We start from the raw sequence: 24528 nt of genomic DNA, 5'->3' as shown, positions 1-24528 counted from the left end.
GTGAAGAGAGCAACTCAGAGCACCTATTTTTGGGTCTGTGTGCTCCATCTGCACTGGAGAGGGTGGGTACATGTGCGCATGTGGGTTTTGCTAAACCAACAAAGTGGTAGTGGGGAGGACTTTATGGGATGTTGGGTCTCCTTGGGAGGGCCGAGCAGTTGGGAAAATAGCCTCCCATTCATTACAAGCAATTTGTGGCCATGAAAAAGTTTTGTTGGGTGTGTTTTATCCTAGCTCACAACATATAACAATACAATGAACTGAAAATTGTCTAGTTCTGTGTTAGAGTATAAAAGCCCCTCCAGTCACATTAATGAGTCTTTGTAAATATGTGTCAACATTTTTAGCACACACCCAGCATGTTTACACCCCTAGCCCCAGACCCACACCCCATGCAGGGAGCTCATCCCCAATCCACTGTGACAAAGGGAAAGAGCTGAGTGCAGAATATAAGTCTGCCACTGGCTGCCAGAGTGTGTCCAGCACAGTACTTTCTGCAGATTGCAGCAGTTTGAGCTAAACCCCCCTCTGTCTGATCTCTATAGATGGGACCCGGACGGGTGGGGGTCATCTTTGGTGCGTGCAGCATCCGGGGATGGCTGGCATGCATTTGGCAAAGTTGGCGTGACTGTGCTCACACATGCTTGGAAATGATCTGTGCTCTTATTTTTTCCTAGTGAAATGTGGGAATGATATTTCCAATCTTAAAGCTGAATCATATGACTCCAGTCAAGGAGAGGTAAAGGAGGGGCTCTGTACTGCCCTTTAAGAATAACGAGAGGTACTTGAGAGACTATACTGCGAGGAGCACAGAAAAATTCAACCTGCAATAAAAACTAAACCATACTGTAATTTGAAAAAGGGTATCTAATGTAAGAAGCAAATTGTTATCGCTCAGAAAAGAATTCACCCTGAACATTTGCTTACTGTGTTTCATTAGACCATCAGGCTTTAATTTGAAGTCCCTTTCATTAATGTGCAACTTTCATTGACAACCCAAGCTTCTTCCTGACAATCAAAGCCAGTTTCTCTAATCTGTACTTCCTTGAGACTTATTCCTTTGTGGACATGGACTTGCCGCCATCTTGTGGCATCCTAAAGCATTATAGAAAAAGCGCAAAACCACAAATAGGTGAGTTTATCAGCAAATAACGGAGGATTGGTTCAACAACAAATGCTAACGGTTGATTAGGGAAAAGGAAGAGGGTGTGTGCTTTGTGGCGGTTTTAGTTTTCAACATAATTTTTTTTTTTAATAGTTAAATGAGGTTGTTTACATAGTCACATTGGCTACTTGCCCGCCCCCATTTTCCCCCTGTAGCCAAGACAATGAAATGGCTTTGCACTTGCTTTAAACATGAAGTTTGTGGTTAAGCGTAGGACTGATGGAAAGAGACAGGTCATTTCAGAAAGTCATTGCTGTCTAGCCCTCGCCCCAACTTCCACCAAACCCGCAGATCACCTACTTAGGTTCAGCAGAAGCAGTGCAGAGCAATCAGAGGTTTACTCTCCGGGCAGTGTGACCCACTAAAATGTATTAATATCCTCTCAACACCTTTTGAGTCACCTCACAAGAGCAGCTAAGCTATTTCTGTTGTAATTGTTGCTCAGACTCCAATTTCTTTCCGTCATGACCGCTTTCTTATGTGCCTGAACTAGTTGCTGAAGGTCACCCTGCTGTTCCAGATTTAAATTACATAATGATCTGACAGAATGAAACCAGGACAGTGAGGGGCTGGTGGCGCCATAGCGATGTGAACTTCCTGAGCGCAAATTCTGAGCAGCATCAAGCAACAAAACATGTCAAATGTGCAAATCGGTTGAAATATTTTTTATTATTAAATCCTTAAGACGTTTTCAAAATGGTTCAATGCAGCAAAACATTCTCGTTTTTCCAAAATCAGCTACAGTTGGCAAACACTCCCACCATTCATTGCTAAGTGCATGGTTTTTATTTCTAGCTTAAAGTCTACGTAGGTGCACATGTCAAATTATACAAAAAACTTCAGGTCTCTCATATTTTACATCAACACAAGTTTTACAACAACGCTCAATCCACAAACTGTACAATAACACAATCAACAATCTGTGTTGGAATAACACAAAGTAGGGCAATTTAGAATTAAATATTGATGAATGCGGATTTCAAAAGGTCTAGCACTAGCCTTCAAACAATGTACAAATATCAAATGGGATTGAGTAGAAAACATCAAGTAAAAAAAATAAAATAAAAAACAAAATCATAACTGCAATAATTAATTACGAAAACATTTCTCCTCAAAACTTGTTTTTGTTTGTTTTTAAAAGGGGCAATAAAGGAGCTGACATGTATTATTGATATTACATGGCTGAGGTGTATGTACAGCATTTGCACAGTGCTTGAGTGTGTATTGCATATACGTATGTATTGTGTTTGGATAAATAAGACGGACAAGTCAAGGGGTTATTGAGTTCTACGACGGACGCATTTGTTTGGCCTGCGTGTGGCCACAAAGCCATGTTGGCAGTAGCACTTGTATGAGCCCACAGTGTTCACACAGCGAGCGTTCTCGCATGGACTACTGCGAATGCCTGGTTCTGCACACTCGTCAATATCTGGTGAGGGTAAAAAAACAAAAAGCAGAAAGAAACATTGAATCAAAGTTTTCAGCAATCGTTTTTGTTAAGTCCAACGCAGCATGGAACAAAGTCAAACGCAAATGTAGCCTGAGTTGACATCACAGGGTGGATGATAAAAGCTAATAAATAGTGTTGTACCACAGCCCAAATTCATCCAACCCCATATTTAAAATTATTAGAGAGGAAAAAAAAAAAAAAGATCAATGTGCTAAAAGTACAAACCTATACAGTGGGTGTGCGAGTGGTCCAACCTAAATCCTGGATTACATTCACACATGGTGCCCAGATAGGAGCGCACACATTGGCCATTAGCACAACTGCATTCATCTGAATCCTCCTCTGAACTGTCACCTGACAACATGAGTATGTCATTAAAACATGGAACATACATAAAAGCGCTGGTGCAAACAGGTAACACATTTGAAGTAAAACATGTTGGAGGTGAGATTCAACCTGGATTGTAGTTAGCAAAAACTGTCAGGATGTCCTGCTCCCCGTCCGACTCGGTCTCCAGGTGCATCTCGCACAAATGGTTGAACATCTCTGCGTATAAACAAGACCTTGAGGAAAACTGTAAGCAACATGAGAGCATGAAGCTGACTTTTACTCACCCGAATGCCTCGGTGGGCAAGTGTTGCACTCGGGACCCCAGCCGCGGCCGTAGTGGCAGCAGCACTCCGAGTAGGTCACCAGCATGACGCTCCTGGGATCGCTGCAGATCAAACCCTCATCCACCTGCAGGAAACAAACGTCTTTGTGGGCTGCAGTGCGATCTGTGTAAAGAAAACAATATTTAAGCATTGTAACATAACAGAAAAAAAATAACACTGAGAACAAAAATTCTTCTAAATATGGAGAAATTACTCGGAGCACCGTGGTGCCAATTAAGTGTCTTAAAAGAAATTTCTAAAAACTATCCAATGTACTGATTATACCCACCGTCATAGACACACTGTTTGAGCGCCGCACTGAATGTGCGAGGAGGGTCACAAAAACAGTGAAAGGAGCCGGGCGTGTTCTCACACCTCCCGTTCTTACAATACGAGGGATCCTGGCACTCATTCACATCTGGAAAGAGCACCACAGACACTGGTTACAGAATGAACATCTGTTCGGGGAAAGCTATCATTGGCAAAGTGGCGGACACAAATACAGTTGAGTTGAGCAATGTGGCAAAATAGTCCTGCATTAAATAGCAGTTATCCCGTCTGCTCCACAGCCGCTCGCTCTTTCAACTGCATAAACACCACTGGCAGAATTTAGAGCAGGAATACTGTATTGCATAACGTACAATTTCAGTCAGTCAAAATTGAACATTATCTTCAGAAAGGCAGATTTATTTGATCCACCTCTTGCATAAAGTGTTGACGATTGGCAAACACCAATTGATGCTAAGGAGAGTGTGCACTTGCCGGCCTGTTCTTCAGGAGTCACGCAACGGTTGCGGTCGATAGCCAGGGTCCAAGGCGGGGAGCAGATGCAGTAGTAAGACCCCGGAGTGTCCACACAGAGACCGTTCTTGCAGTTGGCCGGGTCCTCGCACTCGTTCACATCTGCACAAATAAAAACACACATCATCACGCTGATGGGTGATGGTCTTTGGGAGACAATTTCCGCCTACTCACCAGCCACGGCTGCGATGATACATTTCTTTTTGTTGGCGTCCGGGGTCCACGGTTGCTTACAGTTGCAGTAGAAGGAGCCTTCGGTGTTGACGCAATGGCCATTTCTGCATAGAGACTCGTCATGGCATTCATTCACATCTGAGGAAGAATATTTTCCCATTTAAGCACAATACATTTGCATTTAAACTTTGGAGAGCCGATTGACTCACACCTTGTACCGCTTGGCAGGAATGGTACGTTGGTCACTTACCAATGCATTCGAGAAGGTTGCCGTCATAGTAAAAGCCTTGCTGACAGTAGCACTCATATCCTGGCTGCGTGTTCTGACAGCGACCCTTCTTGCAGATTTCATGGGCAAATAGTAAACACTCGTCGATATCTTTGAGAGGAAGGATGTACAAGTCACATAAGTGACAATTAATCAGAGAATTGATGTCGTTAGCCAGATAGCAATACAGATAAATAAGAAAACTGCAACAGTGGTGACATAATATTTACCCTGGTAGGCAGGCCGGCTATACATGATTCCTTCGTCATAATAGAGACCCTGCCCGTGAGGACACAGGAAGTGGAATTCGGCTGGGTGGATAATACGACATATCTGTTAAATGACTTTTGAAGGAAAGACATGAATGCTTTACTTGTACCTGAGTGAGAAACAGGACATGGGTAGATCTCGCAGTGGTCTCCCCATCCCACGCCAATGGAGCAGCAGCACTCCTGCTTGGTGACGTTGGTGGCCAGGACGCTATCGCAGAACACAGTGTCATCCAAGTTCAGGTAGCACTCCTTCTTCTCATCTGCGACCATCTGGGGTGCTGCAAGAGCGAGATGGGGAGGGGGTGGACATTATGAAAGGTTAGCATAATGCTGAAAAAAATAAAATAAATCAATGGCATGGCATGACAATGATGTCATGATTGCACTTTTGCTGTATTAGCCAGTACAACCACCGATTTATTTTTTAGTCGTTTCAGCTTCACATCCACACACACAATTACTGTGGGAATTTCAGTTTTCAGTCCTTAAAAGGGAGTACAGTTCTCTATAATTGGTCTGACGTGAGCTGATCCTGAGTCTGGGACTGGGAGGAATCAAATGTTCCGGCCTGGTGGAAGCTCGTCATCAAGAAATGCAGGAGGAATGAGAGGAAGCTTACCCTCGCAGCTGTGTTTGTCCTCTGAGAGGACGTAGCCGTGATGGCAGACGCACACATACGAGCCGGGCCTATTTTCGCAAGAGCCGTAAGGCTGGCAAAGACTCCAGTCGGATGCGCATTCGTCAATGTCTGAAAAGAAAACACCACGTGGTGAGACGCTGTGATTCCAATCCAAACACAAGCCCAAAGAATGTCTTGGTAGATTAAAGTAAGAAAACACAGGGCAGACTCATGGCTTGGGAAATTACATAAAACAATGACGCATCACATTTAAGGATGGGACTGTGTCCAGATCTTGCCTTAATATCTCATGATGAGCGATAAAGCAATCATTAGAGCAGACTGACCTTGGCATCGCCGCCCTCCCACCAGCGTGTAACCCGTTTGGCACTCGCAGGTGTACGAGCCCATACTGTTGATACAGCGTCCCCTTTGACAGTTTGACGGCCTCTCACACTCATTGATATCTGGAGGGACAACGACAGGGTGAGGTAAATCATGTCTGGAGGAACTGAGCTAAGCAAAGTAAATGATGAAATTTTATGCACACTATATAAAGCATGCCAACGTAAAAAAATAAAAAAAACAAGGTGAATAATTCATGCCTTCGCAGTGGCTGCCTTCCTGCGTACGCTGGTAGCCTGGGTAGCACTGACACTGGAAGGATCCTTCAGTGTTGATGCAGCGGCCGTACGCACACAGCCTGACATCCTCACACTCGTCGATATCTGCGTGCCATAAGAAGAGCAGGGTACGAGTGTCATCAAGTTTTCTTCTATTATACACATTGCATCAATGTCAATTCTTGTAATGCCACCGTCTCTCAAAAGAGGCCCACCGACGTAAAACAAGGCAGACACGCTGCATGGCATGTCCAGATTTTGTAAGATGGAAATTTAAATAAAAGTAAGTAAAATAAAAAAATAAAGTAAGTTTTGCACTCAAGAAAGCAACATTAGAGAAACGGCAAGTGGTCCGCATCCCTCAAAAGACTCACCACTGCAGCCCTTGCTGTCAATAGAGGGGAGGAAGCCCTCATTGCACAGGCAGCGGTAAGTTCCGGGAAGGTTTTCACATCTCCCGTTTGGACAGATTCCAGGTTTCTGACACTCGTTTATATCTGGTAAACACACATTAAAATCAGCTGTTAATTAACACTCCAAATAAAAATGTATTTTGTTTCTAGAATTGAGTTGTCTCATTTTGTACTGACCATAGCAGATGCCAGAGCGGGCCTCGTGACCCGGCAAGCAAGGGACACACTCATACGAGCCGGGCGTGTTGTCACATTGCTCATTCGGACAAGTGTCAGGATTTAAACACTCATTTATGTCTAGAAGAAATTCAAAATTTTTTTTTTTAATAAAAAAGTACATTGACACACAGATAATGATTGCTTTTTTTTCTTTTTACCTTCACATACAGGATGACGGTGTGACCTGCTCTTAAAGCCACTGTGACATTCACATTTATAAGACCCGGGTAAGTTAACACACTGGCCTCCAGATCCACAGATGTCCCGCTTGGAGCACTCATTCACATCTACCAACACACAGAAGCAAATTCATGACCTGACAAAAAAAATATACGCGGTCATCATAACTCAGGCTGACTTACCGACACACTTGAGCCTGCCGTGGTGCACCATGTGTTTGTAGCCTTGGCGACAGTGGCATTTGTAGCTGCCGTCTGTGTTGATGCAAAAGCCTCTGCCCTGACCGCAAGGCTCCGACTCACATTCATTATCATCTGGACAGGAAGGAGCAATGGCCGCATATTATGACAATGAGTGCACCCACGCAAAGACAAAGCATGTATCAAAAATTCTGCCTTTGCAAACAAACAGCAATTAACAACCACAGCACTCCATAAAAAAAAAAAAAAAAAAAAAAAAATCACAAAATTATTTCATGAGAATAGGCAGGATTTACCACTGTCATGGATTTCTCATATTACATTTTAATCTGGTTTAGTATCCAGATTAATTTTGGTTTGGCGTTTTCTGATTTTGGATATGCAGCACATTGGCATGAAATTTAATGTGTGGCTTCTCATTAAAACTGAATGAGAACATTCTCAGAACCCTACCAAGGTGGCAGTAACTAATCTGTAAGGCTTTGGAATGGGAGTCGTGTAGTTTTGAGGACAATAACAAATAACAAAGTACATTTTGATTACGGTGGACGTGCTCTCGAGCAAGTCATCAATCTCCCCATGACTCTTATTTATCCACAATTAAAGAAAAAAATATTGATATTCTTTTAAAACTAAACAAAGACGCTTACTTATAAAATCAAATTCGGCTGGATAGTAGAGGTAAAATAAATACTTAATGTGGTGTGACTCAAAATCTCTTTTTTCTGTAAATTCTAAACATTTTATGCAGGCAGCTCTTGTTCTGGGTCTCAGTCTATTATGCAGTGTGTACCCTTCATGAAATATTCAAAGCAGCACCCATTCATTAAGTCATGAGAAAATGCAGCTTGAAAAAAAAGTAACAGGCCACACTCTGCTAGAAGCAAAGGGACATGCATGCATGTTTCCTGAGACGGGAGCATCCCAAAAAGGTCCAAGGTGCGCACCTCCTTCAACCGCCATCGTCTCTTACCCTCACAGATGTTCTTCTGCGAGCTGAGACGGTAGCCGGGATGACAGTGACAGATGTGGCCGTCGGGGCTGTTCTCACATTCTCCGTGGCCACAAATGTTCCTGCTTAGCCTACATTCATCTGTCTCTGCTTCAGGGAGGGAACACACAACATACTAGTGGGCCAGCATCTGCGACTGGAGATTCAGGCATATACACTCACGGGGCACCTTATTAGTGAGCACTTTGTCGTACTCTAGGAGGGCAATTTGATTTATGATCAAAAGGCTATTTTTTGGACTGTTATGACTAAAATGTGTCAGCTTCACTCATTTCATTCAGAGCGGGATATGATGATGGAGAAGGATCCTGAATAATTAATAAACCAGAGATCCACCTGTGCTTTCTCATTCCTTAACGTCAAATTCTCAAAGAATGCTGAGTTTTCTGTCATCTGTAAGCTCGTCTTCGTTCTCACCCAGAGTACTATGGCTAAAGTTTCTCAAATCATTAAAGCGAACCAGCGTGGACACAAATAAAGTGACAGGTGAGTGTATACACGTCCAGTGTAAAAGAACTCTCATTGTTTTATCACTGGAAAGTAGATATGGACTGAATTCCAACACCTAGTGTGTTGAAATTGTCCATAAAGAAGCACAAGTAGGACAAATAAAGCTTAGAAAGCAGAAAAGACTGAAAGGGGAATTAGCAACATTCCATTAGCAGCCTTGCTCAAACTTGGGTTTGGGACCAGTTGCCAACAAAAACAAACAAACATGGCAGTTTTTGTGTTAATAAAAATGGTGGCTGTTTAAGTGAACATGTATGTTAAGCGTGTCATGGTACTGAGGTATTTTATTAACATTGTGAAGTTTGGGAAACGGTTTTAGAGCGAGAAGGCACATTATCATTGTAATACAGTTGAGCCAACATCATTTTAAAACAAAACATAGAGAATATCAACAGTACCTAGCCTTGTAAACAACTAATATGTTAACATAAACAAATGTATTAGTAAAGTTAAGCTTCTCCTTTGTGCGGCCTAAACGTCATCCTAATGTTTTTCTGTTTAGCTTTAGGACAAGCGGGGATACTCACGTGAGACTTTAGTTTGGGTTTCAAAGGGGTCATTGCCTGGGGTCATTCGGATGATTGTCGGAGGGGTGGGTTTGACGACTGCCGGTAAAACACATCAAAATAAATTTAACAAATAAAACACTTTTGTGCTTAACGACTTGTTTTGAAAAGTGTGTGCAGTAGATCTGTTTACCGGGAACACGAGGACTGTGAGCGGCTGTTGGAGCCTGCTGCACAGCAGTTGTTGTCGTCTCTGGATGAGAACAACAACAAAAAATATTAGACTTTGAAATTGCACTGACAGGTACCCATGTCGGTAAGGGGCGACTTAGTTTACCTTCCTTCTCAGGCTTGCGAGGGTAGGGGATTGGTGGGAAGGCCACGGTTTCTATAGTTTTGTGGAGAACATAGCCTTTGCCGGCAGGGCAGATATTACTGAAGGCCACTGAGTGAATAAAAGTCAAAAGAAAAATTTTATATTCTATTGAAATAAAATGCATGTTTATAAGTAGGCTGGCGTCCTCACCTGTGCCCACCTGCGGACAGCGTTCACAGTTGCGCCCCCAGGCTTTGCCCACCGAGCAGCAGCACATGTCTTTGGTATGTTGGCTGGGCAGGGCATGCTGGCAACCCCTGCCGTCCGTCACCATCAGGAAGCACTGAGCCAACTCGACTGGAGGAGCGAAGCGCAACATTTTTATCTTCCACGACGACTGAAGGACGGGTGTTTGAATGTTTTTAGCGGGATATTAACTCACCAACACATTGGTTCCTCTCTAGGACAAAACCGGCTTTGCATGAACATTTGAAGCTCCCCAGAGTGTTCAAACAATCTCCATTCTGACAGATACCCTGCATGGAGCACTCGTTGATATCTTCAAGGCCACGCCGCGTGGGAGTAAAAATATGGACATGGTATTTAGATATACAGTCGAAAGGAAAAATCACAACATAAAAACAGTAAACACAACAAAAGTAATGTTGAGCCTCATGCTGAGTCAAAACCCAAAGAATAAAAACTTATTTTAAGGCAGGTTCTGCATCATGGCATGGAGCTGTCTGCAATGAAACAAGCATAAAATTCAGTCACTTCCAGTCAGCGTTACCTTGACAGTGTGTGCTGTTGTATCTTTTATAGCCTTGCGGGCAGGTGGATCCGTAATCTTCGACAATTGTCTGCTTGACAGAAGCATCTAAAGACATAGCAAAGCACACGTGTAGAAACATTGAACCTTTCAAGAATAAACCTTTTACTGACTCATTAACACCTCTTCGTTGAGTCTATACATAAAAAGGGAGCATAAAAACATATTGCATTGCGCCGAGACAGCAATTAAGTCAATTTCCCAAAATAATCAAAGTACCCCCAATAAAATGTTCCAAATTTGAGTGTAAACGGTAAAGAACATAAAAAAAGCTTCATTTTAGCGCCAGAGTGTATTTTTGGCACTGCGTCGTTACGAGGTCTGAGAAATTGCAGTTGTCAAAGCCAGTGAAAGATTTCTGGCCACATTTTACAGCTAAACAAACTGCTTTGTTTGTCTTTTGCTTCTCTAATGATAGTTTTTATGAGCCCTTTTGCACAGTAAATCCAATCTCGCAATACAATGAACACAATTTGAATGTGGCTTCAAAGTTTAACAATGTATTAGTCTCATTCGCCGCGAGTTTCTAACCCAGCTGAATATGATGCAGTAAAAAAATAAGTAGCAGTTTTAGAGCGCTACGGGTGGACTGAAGTGAAATATTTTCAACGTCAACTAAAAAGCAAGATCATTGTGAATAAGAGTGTAAAAAGAAAAAGAAACATGAATATGGATGGAACAAAGAGGGCTGTAGTTTAAATTCTAACCAGACGTACAGTATCGGGTTTTGTCAAAGGCCGTATTGTGTGACTCAGTGCCGAGAGCTGGAATAATAGTTGAGTGGAAAGAATGTGGAGCCAACATTTTCTTGAAATTCAACCTTGGGCGATGTGATGACAGTCCTGCACTGGGCAGGCCTATTGGAACATGGGGATGTACGAGAGCCTTTTTTTCCACATTCTCCTTTTCTCTCTCAGTCTGCTTGTGTCATGCCTAAAACTCAATCGGCTCTTTCCTCCCTAAATTTCATGTGTGGCGGTATCAAATCCATTTTTCAAAGTTGGAAGGTGCAACTTGCCGGGGATGCCTGACATTTCTTGGCTGGATAAATAATTTGTTCCCAGGAACACACAAGATGAAGATAAGGAGATGGATTGTATACAGACTTTTTCTTTTTGCACACATAGTAGGTACTGCTAAGCAACAAACAACCATCATATTAATTTTGAAATGTACCTAAACCAAACATTTGCCACACTTTTATCAAAAAATCGGTTGCTTGCATTATTTATTTATACAAAATTATTTTGCGCTTACTGGACACATCCAAAACACGTGTTTTGATTTGGCTACCTTATTTAACTGCAGTGCACGAGAAGGGCAAACTAGTCTCAAAGGAATAAACACATTGTTAAAAACAGACTTTTGGATATGGAGCTCATTAGACTGTGCAGGTGCCGTTTGCTGCCAGCGAGTGCCGAATCGAAAAGAGAAAATGGACTTTTGCAACTTTCTGAAATGCGTGCCCACTCACCAAGTGTAAAAGAAGATGTAAAATTAAACAACTATGTATATGTTTATCTTAAACCACTTCTCCACCAATAACTTGGCAGCGAGGATGGGTGAGGTTCCCGAGTCATAAATCACTTCAAAGCGGTGGCCCGAAACGCTCACATCCAAGCTAAAGGTGGGTTTATCAAATGTAATTTTTTCAAAAGCTTACTTGGCAGTTTGGGGCATTGATAACACTTGTTTTGTCCCCATGAGTTTCCCACGCTGCCACAGCAGTCCTCCTGGTTGGTCAGAACAGGAAGCGGGGTGCTGTTGCACTGAAGCAATGAGACAAACTATTAGGAACGCCGTCGCTGTCTCTGGAGTCATTGACTCAACTCACGGCTTGCTTGGGCGTGGTCTCCTGGAAGCAACGCCCTTTTGGCTTGTGTCGTGTGGACGGAGGGCGAGGCCCCGTCTTCTGGGGAGTTTTGCCATCTGCTTGGTCCACAGGCTGAATGACCACAGATGTGTCTGGTGCGTGGTGAACGCGCACGTTTATCTGCACTGAAAACAAAGGAAATATTTATTTCTCAGTTCCTGTTAAGCAAATGCGGCCAACTTGACCACCTCTGCTCGTACCTTCAGAGGAGTGGTGGCCCGGCTGGGCGAACGGTATGGAGAAAACAGAGTGCGACTGAGTCAACTGGGTTCGTCCCAGGCTCGCTTGCTCCACCACTTTCTGTCCGTCGGGCTTTAAGGACATGGGATAGACGGGTTGCTTGTTACCCCGCGCTGCCTCAACTCGCTGAGGGAGTCGCAGAGGAAACTGGCACAGTCGGCCCGTAAAGCCCGGCGGGCACAGGCAGTGTTTCCTGGAGCTGCACACGCCACCATTCAAGCACGTGAGGGGACACACAACTGTGGGAACACATTGAGAGGAGACAATATTTTAGACATCAAACATGTAAAACTCTATTAGTAATAGGACTGTAAAAACAAGTTGTCCAATGTCGTTTTTCATGTACATCGTACACGCATTCGGGTCTATACAGCCAATAAGAAGCGGACTCTTGGCAGGATAACAGAAGGTGATGTCATTGATGTGTTTAACAGTCTTGATGGGGGTAGCCTATCCCAATCGAGAATGTATGAGAAAAAGAAGTCCATGGCTTAGCCAGCAATCTATGCAACTTTTGAGTCTCCATTTTGTACGTTTAGTCTGCTGAAAAAGGAAGAAACAGAGAAGAGCTTTTGGCATTTTCCGTTGTTTAGCTACTCACCACTACACGTGTACTAACGAGTGTTTTCTTTTCACTGGTTACAAATTGCATTCAAAGAACAAAGAAGACAAAGGCGAAAGCATCCACATGGAAACAATTAGGGGCACACTGCCAGTGAGTCTGGACTGCGGGGTAATTATGGGCCTTGATCACTTTTAACACAGCAGGGACATCCTCAGAACCAGAAAGACAAAAGGCAACAAATCTGAAAGGGGCTCAATCAAAAAAAATGTGAAGCAGCATGGTGGAAAGGTTTCACGGGAAGAAAATGTTGAAAAATTATTAGAGAGTTGTGAAATGAATTTTCGCTTCTTTACTGAACAGAATAAAGTAATGGGTGTTTATTCACGGGAAGGGTTAGTTGTGATGTTTCATAATAAATCACAAAGGTTCATTACATTGCCATTGGAAGACAAAGTACCATTAAAAAAATGACACGAAAAACTGCAATGTACCTGGTATGAAAACTGGCAAACATTTTCTTAGGAAAATTCCACTGCACCCTCACTAACACAAGGTGACAGTGCAGAACCGCCGAGCAGGCAGCGACATGCAGCTCGGACATGACAGCAAGTAGGTGAGCAGCACACACTCACACGTCGTCTTTACCAGACATCCTCTGACATAAGCGCTCTGCAATCGGGTTGCGGGCCTTGCGGCTACACTTTTCATCTGAGTTGGGAACTGGGAAAGACGCGGGGGAGGAAAATTACGATAACAGATGCAGACGCAAGCCAAAGAACCTCTTTTTCTCTCTCAAGTGTTACACAATGTCACACGATCCCACTCAAAGCCACAGAGACTGGACTCAGGAAGAGTGGAGCTGACTGCAAACAAAGAGCAGAACAGAGGGACTTTTCTGAGGTAGCACAGCCAGGATCAGTGTCACGTTAATGAAACTCCAAGGGAGGTAGAGGAGAGGTTATCCAGAAGTTCAGGGTAGTATCACTGAAGTCAGGGGGGTGGGGGCTATAAGTGATTGGGAGCTTTGAATTCATGTTCTTTAGAGTTTTCAATTAACCCGTCATTAACATTTGGACACTTTTCACAACCAGTGAATTGAGGCACTTAACAAGGTGGAGAGAATTAAGGACTGTAAGGTCACTTAAATGGTGGAAAACATTTGAAATGATGTCTTTTAATCTCAGAATTTCACGACAAAATAACCATTTGGACAGGGGTGTGAAGTCTTTTTTTTTCTTTTCAGTCAATTTCTACAGTAGCAACCACTTGTGGTTTTAATACTGTAAATCATTAAAACACAGCTCAGCAGCTTCATTAAGCAAAAAATTTTTTCCAAGTTGCACATCTTGTCTATATTACAGTGCTAATTGGATTTTGTCTTCGAGTTCTTCAAGGCTGCAGTACTGACACGTTTATTATTATCCTTTATGATTTACATCTTATCAAGTGGTTCTCCACTTTATATTATGGTGTATGGTTCTGGTGACTTTTTTAAAATAAGTTTGTCTGCCAATGGAATGGAGGCAGTTAGCTACATAACACACAGCCTAGCCTGCTAATGTTGTTCACAGCTACAGAAGAGCTTCCCTTTATCGGCACATAAATTATGATCCTCCCTTGCTCATTAACTCATCAGTTAACTTCTTTCAGTCTGCAAGAAAGGCGTTCTGTGCATGTACCACGCCTTTGTTTCAAAGGATCCAACACATTCCTGAGACGGGGTGTTATTAAAAATCGAACACAGTACTCCTTTGAGCTATGCGACGGTGCGATTGTGTGAGATGGGGGAGGCGAGACGAGGGTTGTTTGGATGGCGTGAAAGTGGGACCATACAGCAATTATTTCATTCCCCACAAAGCCTTGACAATGGAAAGAGATTACAAGATCTCCACCTTCATACTTCTGTGTCGTTGTTGTGCATGTGGTTTTGGTTAAGCCATTAAAAGTGTTGTCATGCTTTGGCAGAGAGGAAATGTAGGATTTTCACTGGCCTGACAGAAAACGTTTTGCTTTTGTGGTTTATATAGGGAAAACGCTTGCATTGAACGCATCACAGCAGTGTGGTGAAGAGATAAAGTGCCATAGGAAAAATGACGTATTGAGCATGTGGTAGAGTGAGGGAATAAAGTAAGCAGATACCTGAGAAAGAAAATAATGTGATATCTAGAGCTTGTGATGACCTGTCGTTTCTCTTTTAAAAAAAAAACGCATTCGCATTCCAGACATAAAACAGAAAGCATGGACATGCATGGAAATGAACATAAGATTTTTGGTATGAAAAAAAAAATATGCGATGGGTGGGCTGCTGGAAGAAAGGAATGGATGACGGAAGGAAAGACCGAAGCAAAGAATGGGAAAAAGAAATTGGAGAAAGGGTGTATGGAAAACGAAGGAAGCGGGTAAGAGGGTAGAAAATGAAAAAGTACAGATATGGAAGAAAGTGGGAAAGGCAGAAAAATCAGAAGAGAAGGAAAGAGAGAGGAGGAAGTTTGAAAGGGATAAGAGGGAAAGAAAAGAAGAAAAGTGATAGAGGAAGGGTGCAAAGAGGGCGGCAAGACAGGCGGGGAGTGAGGAAGAACAAAAAGAGGGAGGAGAAGAAAGAGTAAATGGAAGAGAGAAAGACAGGATCGAAGTAAAGTAAGAAGAGGAAAATGGGAAAAAGTGTAGAAAGTATATGAAAATGTAAGGAAGGAAAGGATAGAAAAAAGAAAGCAAGGATTGCCCTTAGAGTGCCCTATGACGCGACCACCCACCCGATGGTTTCTGTGGATGACGCATCATCATAACGCACCCCCCCACACACACACACAGACACGCACACACCATCCCCTACAGCGTCGTTCCATGCAGCCACAGCCGCGCCCTTCCCACACAAAAACAACAAATTACACACCACAAAAACACATGCGCACAAAAGTTGCACATACAGCAGCAAACAGACGATGCGCCCCCTCGACACCCTCGACTGGGCCACAAACAACCACTAGCCGCGCCCCCAAACAAAGGAATCAGACTGTAAAATAATAATAATGACGCCAATTGAGTCACTTTCTCTGTGATTCACGGGTCTGTCTGAACCAACCAACCCACCCACAGATTAAATATAGACACTGTTTCTCTTTCTGGACTACATTGCACACTTTTGCTCATGGCAGCACACACATGCGTACATTTTGTCTGTGCGTGTTTCCACTGGTGTCGTTTTCATATTTTTGGCCCACAACTATCTGGCGCACTGCGCACATGCTGACTTAAAACACACAGCCGCATTTACGGTAAAGCACGACAGTAAATCAAAAAGATAGAATCATTTCACAATTTGATTTCAAAATCTAAATCACTGCTGCACAGCATCTTAACATTGTGTGCGTGACAGTCAATCAAATATGTATCTGAGCTTTCACAATTCACACACGCCAAAAATATGTCACTAATAGTATCAATGAGAAAATTCAAACTTGGAACCTCTTAACTGCAAAGGAAACGTGCGAACCACTAATAAACTGTGCTGCCATATATAAATATATTTCCATGCTAAAATACAATTATAATCCATTCATTCTATGTATGTACTGTTTTACCAAAACAAAAAAGTTGCACATCACAACATCTTTTTTAAAAGATGTCACATAATTTACTTGCATTCCAGAACACAAAAATGTGTTTGAATGTTATGACAGCACGGTGAACTAGTGCTTACAGACAAACTCGGGAAAAATATGACCCTAATACCAGTTGTCTAAACTGTTATGGTCAAAGTGTGACAGTAGAAAACAGCTGTCTATTTTTGTCCACACACACACACACGCACACACAAGTGCATTATGCACTGGGGCTGTCCCTCCGGAGGAAATAGTTTGGCACATAACCCCTGGATGAATGAAACAGAACAGATATAGCACTAATGAGCTTTAAAAGTGCTCAACGAGGGATCGACTGTTTTTCTGTGTTTGCAGTCATAATGCTAGGCTAAGCTAACTCTTTGTTGGAGAGCAATGCCACTGCTCGATATCTACCCTTTCATAAAGCTCCAAGCATCTGTCCCAAGGCGTCAAACTAGCACTTTTGCATGAGACAAAGCTGTCATCATATCATCCCTCTACAGTCTTTACTTGGTTTGCAGCCACTCAATGTTGCTCTCTGTACTTAGTCTGGTTTATCTTCGAATGGCTTTGCTGTCACAGGTGTGTGTGTATATATATATATATATATATATATATATATATATATATATATATATATATATATATATATATATATATATATATATATATACACTGTAACACTTACACAAATTACATATTGCAAACAACCATCACAGAACAAAAACAAACAAATCAAAACAAAACAAAGAGAATGAAATTTGCATTTACTTTGTAAAATCGGGATGGACAGGCTAATGAATAGTATCAATATGGCAATGCTTGAAGGAATGAATGTTTGAACACAAACAGTGCAGTAAAAAAAAAAAAAAACAAGGCAGCAATACAAATTTATTTGCATGAGTATATTCTTTATCCTCTGCACAAAACGACAAATATTGCAGCAGATTCCTAAGTCACAAATGCCCCTTTGACATTGCATCAGTTCTACCCCATGCTTACTGGTCCCGTTTCCATGACACTTTTTCGAGGCCCGACGGTGACAATGGAACCGGTCCTCAGAACCTCTTACGACCAGGTTGTAGAACACAGGCCGCTGATGTCATTGTTATGTACGTAATATTGGCTCCAAATGTCACCAGTCACACTGACTACTAATAATCGGTATCGGCCTTGGGGGGTGGACCACTCTCTGTCTTCTCTGTAAACTGGAAATGCTCATAATTCTCTCGTCAGTAAGATAACAGTCAGTAATGGTGAGAGTGTCAATGTCAAGGTTTGTGAATGTAGCCCAGTATAAGACCACGGCGGCAGCTCTGGCAAAAGTCGTGTTATTCTGTTTACCCTGGCTAATCGCTACAGCTACAGGGTCCCGCGCGATGGCGGCAGTCCCGGGCGTTTGCATTCCTCCGAGCGGCTTTAAATAACTGCTGCCATTCTCCCCCTCGGCCGGGTAAATGGGAGGCGAGTGTTAAAGATGGTGAAGAAGGCTGTTTGTTTGAGCTACAGGTCGGTAAACAGCGTCTGAACGCCGAGCACACTCGCTCGTGCAAACATGCACACTGTGCCCTTGTGACGTTCCCCAAAAACAACCCTAATTGCTGCTTTTGTTTTCCAAACATTATTTTACTGCAATGCTTCATAGCCCAAGCAAGCGACTGGCTTTTTCTCGGTTTCTTTTTGCAAAAAGGGATGACAAGGAGGAATTTGAGTTAAAATGACTTGCAGGGGTGGTCTCCTTGTGTAACAGTGAATATTTCAATTCAGTGAGTGTATTGTCAGATGGACAAGACACTCAAGTCAGTTGTTTTAGTCTCAACGTGGCTTTCTTATCTACCTTACTGTCGACTGAAAATGACATCACGGAAAAGAATATTGTGACACATTGCTGATCCTCCAGGCACACATGACAGAAAATGCAGGCCGCATCAAAAGAAAGTACTGAATGAATGCGTGTGATCCTCCCACCCAAACATGTTTTTACTCCACCATGAGTGTGCGTGGGTGCCTTTCCCAAACGAAACGAAGGAGTGGAGCGTACGGGGTGGCTTGGAGGTAAAATAAACCGACACACTCTAAATAGGCGGGCAGCAAAATCCACAATACTCAACTGAACTTGTCTTGATTTTCAAACTCTCATGGACCTCTGACCTGTGTTGGGGGGTAAGCAAAACAAACCGCAGGCTACTACTGTCATTCACTCAAAATAGAGAACCACATGGGAACTCCCAGAATAGCTATGTATTTCTACTAATGGTGATGACTGATGAGGTCCACTTTCAGCAAGAGCGGCACAGACTGTGATATAACAGGTCAACATCCACACACTATAATGAAAATGCAGGGCTATGCAATTAGATTAAAAAATGAAGAATGGATGATGGATTGGATGACTCTGAGCTAATAAAAACATTCGGACAAGCTCTTGTTAGAGAAGTTCTATGCTATAGATGGGCAACATCAAGCTGAAGAAAAAGGAACCAAAGTAGGGTAGTCACAGGCCAACAAGCTTAAGCCAATGAAAGTTGGATACTTGGTCAGCCAAACATAAAATAAAATCGTTGGGGTACACAAAGTTGAGTCAGTCACATGCAAGGGCAGCGCTATGGGGTGGCAAACGGTGATCACGGCCACTAGGGGAGGATTTTTCATAACTTACTGTACATGACTAAAGGCTGAACTAATGGCCATTCCCTAAATTAATCAGCCCAAGTCATCTTTGTCTAACGCTGCCTGCGTGGGTATTTGTCCACATGAACAAACTCAAAGTGGTTTGGTCAGGATGAGCTCATGTCACAAATATGGAAAAGTCTTCATATTGTTGCCGTTATAGCTGTGGCCGATTTAACACAGGGGAGAGAAATTTCCACTCGTCCACTCTCGCACACATTCCAGGGCTCGCGCAGAACAACACGCATCTCGTGTGTCGTATGAAGCCAAATGCTTCGTAGGCTGCCCTAACAGCCCAAGAATTCTTTTTCCACTCTTTTTGGGGATGATCAATCCCTGAACGCAGGTGCTTTGCAGAGCACCTTCCATCGTTCCGGAACAAATGTGTCTGAGTCACCAGTTATTCCAGGAATTCAAAATGTAATGCCTGAATTATTTGACACAGAAGCTCCAAAATGTGACACCAACAAATTGGAGGAGAGGACCCGCAGAGGGGATGTACAAGTCTGCTGCACAGTGACATGCTTGCCTGTAAGACTTGTCTGCAGGTTAAAAGCCATAACAGGCTAGTAAATCAAATTGTTCTCTGGAAAAAGAATAAAGGAATTGTTGAGCTGAATGTAAAAATGGCTGAGGGATGAACCCTTGCTCTTTGCATGCGTGCATGTGCTGTACTGCATACATGGGAAAGTCTCAAAAAAAAAAAAAACAGCATCATGAGTAGTGTCAGTATCGAGACAAGAATCATGATTAGAAGATGACTGGAATGTACTGCAGCTGATATAAAAAGTCTACACATCCCTATTTGAAAGTGTGATTAAAAAAAAAAAAAAAAGTGACCAAAGCTAATCATTTAGAACTCTTTCCACCATTCATGTGACCTACAGTATAAAGTGTAGAATACTAAAAGAAACAAGATATTGTGGTTGCGCAAGTGTGCACACCCCATTACAACTGGGATTTGGCTGTTTTTCAGACATTTGTTGGAGAGATTTTGTTAAGGTCTGATTAAACCATGGATGAGTTTTCTAGCCAGAATTCCAAAAGTTGCATGGTGGTGGTTGCAGTATTATTTTTGAAATAGCAGTCAGTGTTAGAAAAAAAAACATTGAAGCTCGTATTAAAAAGCAAAAAAAATCCATATAACTTTATATGGCGTAAATATAAATCTACATATAAAGCAATAAAAAACAAATAAAGATTTTGAAGCTTATCTGACAGTACTAGACTGATCTATTTTGAGTGTAAGTAACATGTTATTACTAAAGCAAATGCGAGTTTTACGGCTTGTTATGAATACAAAACACGCTGAAGGGTCGGGACATGATTTATGTGAGGGCAAAGGGGAGAAAACAAAAAAATAATAACAATTATGAACTTTTGACTCTGAATGAAATGATACTTCAAGGGGGAAAAATTATCTTTCATGTGTCTGTAACATGACACTGAATCCACACTGCTTCTTTGAAAGGGACTCAAAGAGGTTTAATTTCCAACAGTCATGGAAACACGAAAAGTTCACTCACTAATGACTTCCACAGATGGAGACAAGATTTTTTTTTTATAGCACATAGATACAAATTCTCAGGGTAATTTCAATTGTCACTCACTATGTCAAACTTGTATTTATTTTACTACGATATTAGACTATATTTTATTACCATGTCGGAATAAAAGAGCAACGTGAATGATGGTTAACAGCTGCTACCTTGGACCGTGATTATCATTTATGGCCCAACTTCACCAGCCACTATTTTTTTTGGGGTAATTTCCTTTATCTGATCTACAGAACATTCTGAGATGACCAATCAGAGGGACTTCCTTTTTAGAGAGGAGGGGGATCATGTTCTATGCGTACAGTCATGACTAAAGTCAATTGTGGGCTGAACAAGTAAAGTAGACAGTCAGGCTCCACGTCTGGCCACATTTGATGTGATGGAGCGGTGAAAGACTTACGCCAACCAGGCGCTGCTCCACTGACTGGGGGGGAAAGTATAGATCTGAGAGCACATTTATGTGCCATGTAATGAGGCTTGGCGCTCAGTAATTTAAGTGTGATATGAGAACATTTTCCAGGGAGGCATGGTGCAGTGGCAGGAACGCCACCTCATTTCACCACCCAATAGCTTTTATCAATTGGGTCTAAAAGTCTGAAAATGAGTGTAAGATATTTGTGAGGCTTTTTGAAGGGTACACGCATATTGAGTTTAACATCTAAGCTGATTTAAGATATGAATCAAGTATTTTCAGTCAAAATAAAATGAAATCTTGCAATGTCGCTAAAACTATCAGAAAACCCTTGTCAGTATGAATGGAGTGTTTTTCTACACCACCGCTAATTGCAACCATTGTAGGTAATAAGGTTTTTGATACGCCTCTTACATTACATGTTATTCATTTCAGGTAATGAACTGGGTTGTGTAATTATTATGTTAATCACCTTCGGCTTTTGAGAGCCATTTTGTCCTGGTTTAATTAAATCTCTCAAACAAAAGAACATTTGTCTATTAAAGGAACCACAGTAGGTTTTAGCATTACACTAATAACATTATTTACTCTTCAATGGTGATATTTTACTTTTTATTAATGACTATAATTGATATTTTTACCGGCAGATATTTTTACAAGTACGTTGAAGTAATTTTAATAATGTTGACTTTCCAAATTTGTAGTGCTGAATTGCGCTGCATCATACTCGCACACTTGTTTAGCATCCAGGAAACATTCAGATCTCATTTGGTGCTACTCAAGACCATTGGCTAGACGTTGGTTCTATAGAACAACTCAGAATGAGTCCTCAAAAGCAGTTCAAAGCCCAAGAATCACGACTGAGTACTTCCTTTATTGGTTAGAGTGCAAAGTGTTTGTTGGACTGTCCTCCCCATAGGGAGGAGTAATTGGTTTATTATGTTTGTTTTATTGGTGCGCCGGTCTGCATCTTTTTAAATGATAAGACATAGTTTATTGCTGATTACTTTGAGGACCTCCCTGCCCCCAAGCTATGGTTCACAGACCGCCAGGGCCCAGTTTGAAAACTAGCTAATGTAAATCATGAGCAAGGTCTTTAATACGTTTGCTAAAACTGTGCAGTTACTCTTGCCAGGACATCAATACTTAATGCAGGGTCTTAGAACAAAATAGCAAAGTCAAACAGCATATTTCCCTACAGGTACTTAATGTTTTCATGAAAACTTGGAACTATTGTTCATCGGTCTTTTTATATAGTGGGCTTTAACACAAAAATGAGGGCAGAGGTCACCAATCTTGTTACTGAGCTACTTCTTGGAGACTGATTAATGTGAGTTTCATACAGACTCCGAAAATATTTTTTCTCAAATTGCCTTCAAATATATTTCACAATTAATCAAGGTCATCTATTCAGAAAATGGGGTCATGGTAATGATTTCTGACAATAATTACCACAAAATGGGAAATGTCAATATGTAACACTCAAAATTTTTGCAAATGACCAAATGAATGATCACTTCTACAACATTCCTCAGAAATCACAATGTCCCATCATTGGTAAAAGCCATCAGAAGCCATATTAGTGTCTCTTGCCCAACATGAACTCAATTACAATAAATTAAGTAACTTTTAGAATAAACTGTACTTACCAGAGAAATTCTGATAAATTATTGCTTTAGTTTTAGTTGGTTTAAGTATTTAACGGGCTACTTTGTACTTTGAGTGTAATTTGTGGCTACTCTCACCTGTAACGACAACGACGATGGTTTCAAACTTTTTCACACCATGGCATGCAACGAACAGATGCACAAACAAATCCAAATTGAAGTCATCAGAGCGCCACTCGGCGTTGATCCCAGCAGCCTAATTATATCCCACACAATCCCCCCCAAATCCGAGGTGATTGTCTACTCACCGACCCTGAAGCCCTGTCCGATGAGCGTGTCCGCCCCCTGGCCGTTCTCCGCTATGAGCGTGGTGTTGTTGCCCTGCTCGCAGCGGTCCTGGCACTGACCCTTCAGGCAGATCCGCTTGCAGACGAATGGTGCGATGACCACCTTGAAGCGCTCACGCGTGGACAAGCGTTCCGTGCACCGCGCCAGTCTGTGCACGCTGAGCCACAGGAGAAGCACGCGGCAGATCAGCGAGGGCATCGTGGCATCCTCCGGTGCCCCCCTCACGCAGCCGGACGCATGAAACCACCAGCCGGGGGCGATCCGCTTTGTTCGCCGATTGACGACAAGAAATAAGTTCCTTTTCGCTTTTCCCCTTCCTCAGGAAGGAATAATGTCACTCCTCGGGTGTGTTTTGGTGATGCATGCACAAAAATGACCGGTTTGGCATGGTTGGAAGTTCCACCTCAAAAAGTTCTCCCAGCTCTTCCTTCTTCGCCTGTTGCTTCCCGTGAGTGCGTATGCGGCTCCGGGAGAAGGAGGGAAGAAAAGGGAGGAGGAGGAGGAGGAGAAGTGAGCCAGCCCTCCGTGGAGAAAGGTTGGCAGCAGGCCAGGCAGGCGGTGCAGGAGTGAAGCAGGCTCAAAGTGCTTCTCTAGTTGGTTAGTCAGCGACTGCGTTTCGTTCCCACCTCCCGTGCACGCCTTGAACGCACCACAGGCCGCGTTTCAAGCTTCCATTCCTTCTGCTGGAAATAGAAAATAATAATAATACCGCACCCTGTATGTCACACGTCTAACAATATGTGTCTAATAATAACACCTTATGTCACGTTAATATCAAACCTTGCTTGACAGTCATAAATCATTGTCTCTGAGAAGCTTGACCTTACAACTACACCATTACAGCCATGGTAAATAATTCTGGCACAGGTGGAAGATCCAGGAAAAAAAAAAAAGAAACTCGGAATAGGCTCCAGTTCACCCCTAATCCCAGTGTGGACAACTAGCAAATAAAAAGGATGGCAACAACCTATAATATAATAAATGTATGGATTTACCCTGTATATACAAGTCCAAGGATTATTTTTTAAACCTGTGCAGGGATATTTAATAAAATGGCAATCCAAGTTTATAACCTGCAACATATTGTCACTGATTTTCTATATTCTACATGGCCAAACTGTCAGCAGCTCATTGTAAATAGAAATAACTCATGAATAGGTTCGTTCGATGACATAACAGTCTACAGCCCCCACCTCACTACAAATGACTCCAATCAAGATTTTCATGCTTGGGAAAAGTCAAGTGTGTCTGGAGTGGACGTGCACCGTGGTCCCAAAGGGAGGAAAGCGCTATTTGGGGTCATGTGGTCAACAAGGGAAAGTCAGACAGACACAATGAAAAAGAGAGAGAGAGAGGGAGCAAGAGAGAGAGTGGAGGAGATTAAGAGAGAGAGAAAGTGAGTCACATCCTCTCCCAAAAAGTACGTGTTTACTTTCCAGGCGCTG

General features: G+C 42.4%; 1 protein-coding gene across 3 annotated transcripts; it reads right to left on the bottom strand.

The window, feature by feature from the left end:
• Positions 1-1815: 1815 nt before the first annotated feature.
• ltbp3 (latent transforming growth factor beta binding protein 3) lies at positions 1816-23561 on the bottom strand. Of its 3 annotated transcripts, none has more exons than XM_049742027.1 (28): positions 23044-23561; positions 12284-12562; positions 12045-12208; positions 11874-11979; positions 10172-10258; positions 9824-9940; positions 9592-9738; positions 9403-9510; positions 9259-9318; positions 9087-9164; positions 8011-8139; positions 7020-7151; positions 6816-6944; positions 6616-6735; positions 6400-6522; positions 6008-6130; positions 5750-5869; positions 5403-5531; positions 4891-5061; positions 4742-4822; positions 4494-4622; positions 4244-4381; positions 4031-4171; positions 3558-3686; positions 3230-3391; positions 3072-3161; positions 2841-2969; positions 1816-2594 (listed from the first exon to the last, which is right to left on the bottom strand). In XM_049742027.1, the coding sequence occupies exons 1-28, from the start codon at positions 23279-23281 to the stop codon at positions 2443-2445; spliced, it is 3711 nt and encodes a 1236-aa protein (XP_049597984.1). In that variant the 5' UTR covers positions 23282-23561; the 3' UTR covers positions 1816-2442. The 3 variants fall into 3 exon arrangements, with proteins under 3 accessions (XP_049597984.1, XP_049597985.1, XP_049597986.1); XM_049742028.1 differs by having other exon boundaries at positions 8011-8136; XM_049742029.1 differs by lacking the exon at positions 8011-8139.
• Between the last annotated feature and the right edge of the window lie 967 nt (positions 23562-24528).

The sequence above is a fragment of the Syngnathus scovelli genome, chromosome 15, assembly GCF_024217435.2.
Source record: "Syngnathus scovelli strain Florida chromosome 15, RoL_Ssco_1.2, whole genome shotgun sequence".
NCBI lineage: Eukaryota > Metazoa > Chordata > Actinopteri > Syngnathiformes > Syngnathidae > Syngnathus > Syngnathus scovelli.
The sequence above is the reverse complement of the archived record's forward strand: the minus strand, read 5'-3'. Positions and strand labels throughout refer to the sequence as shown.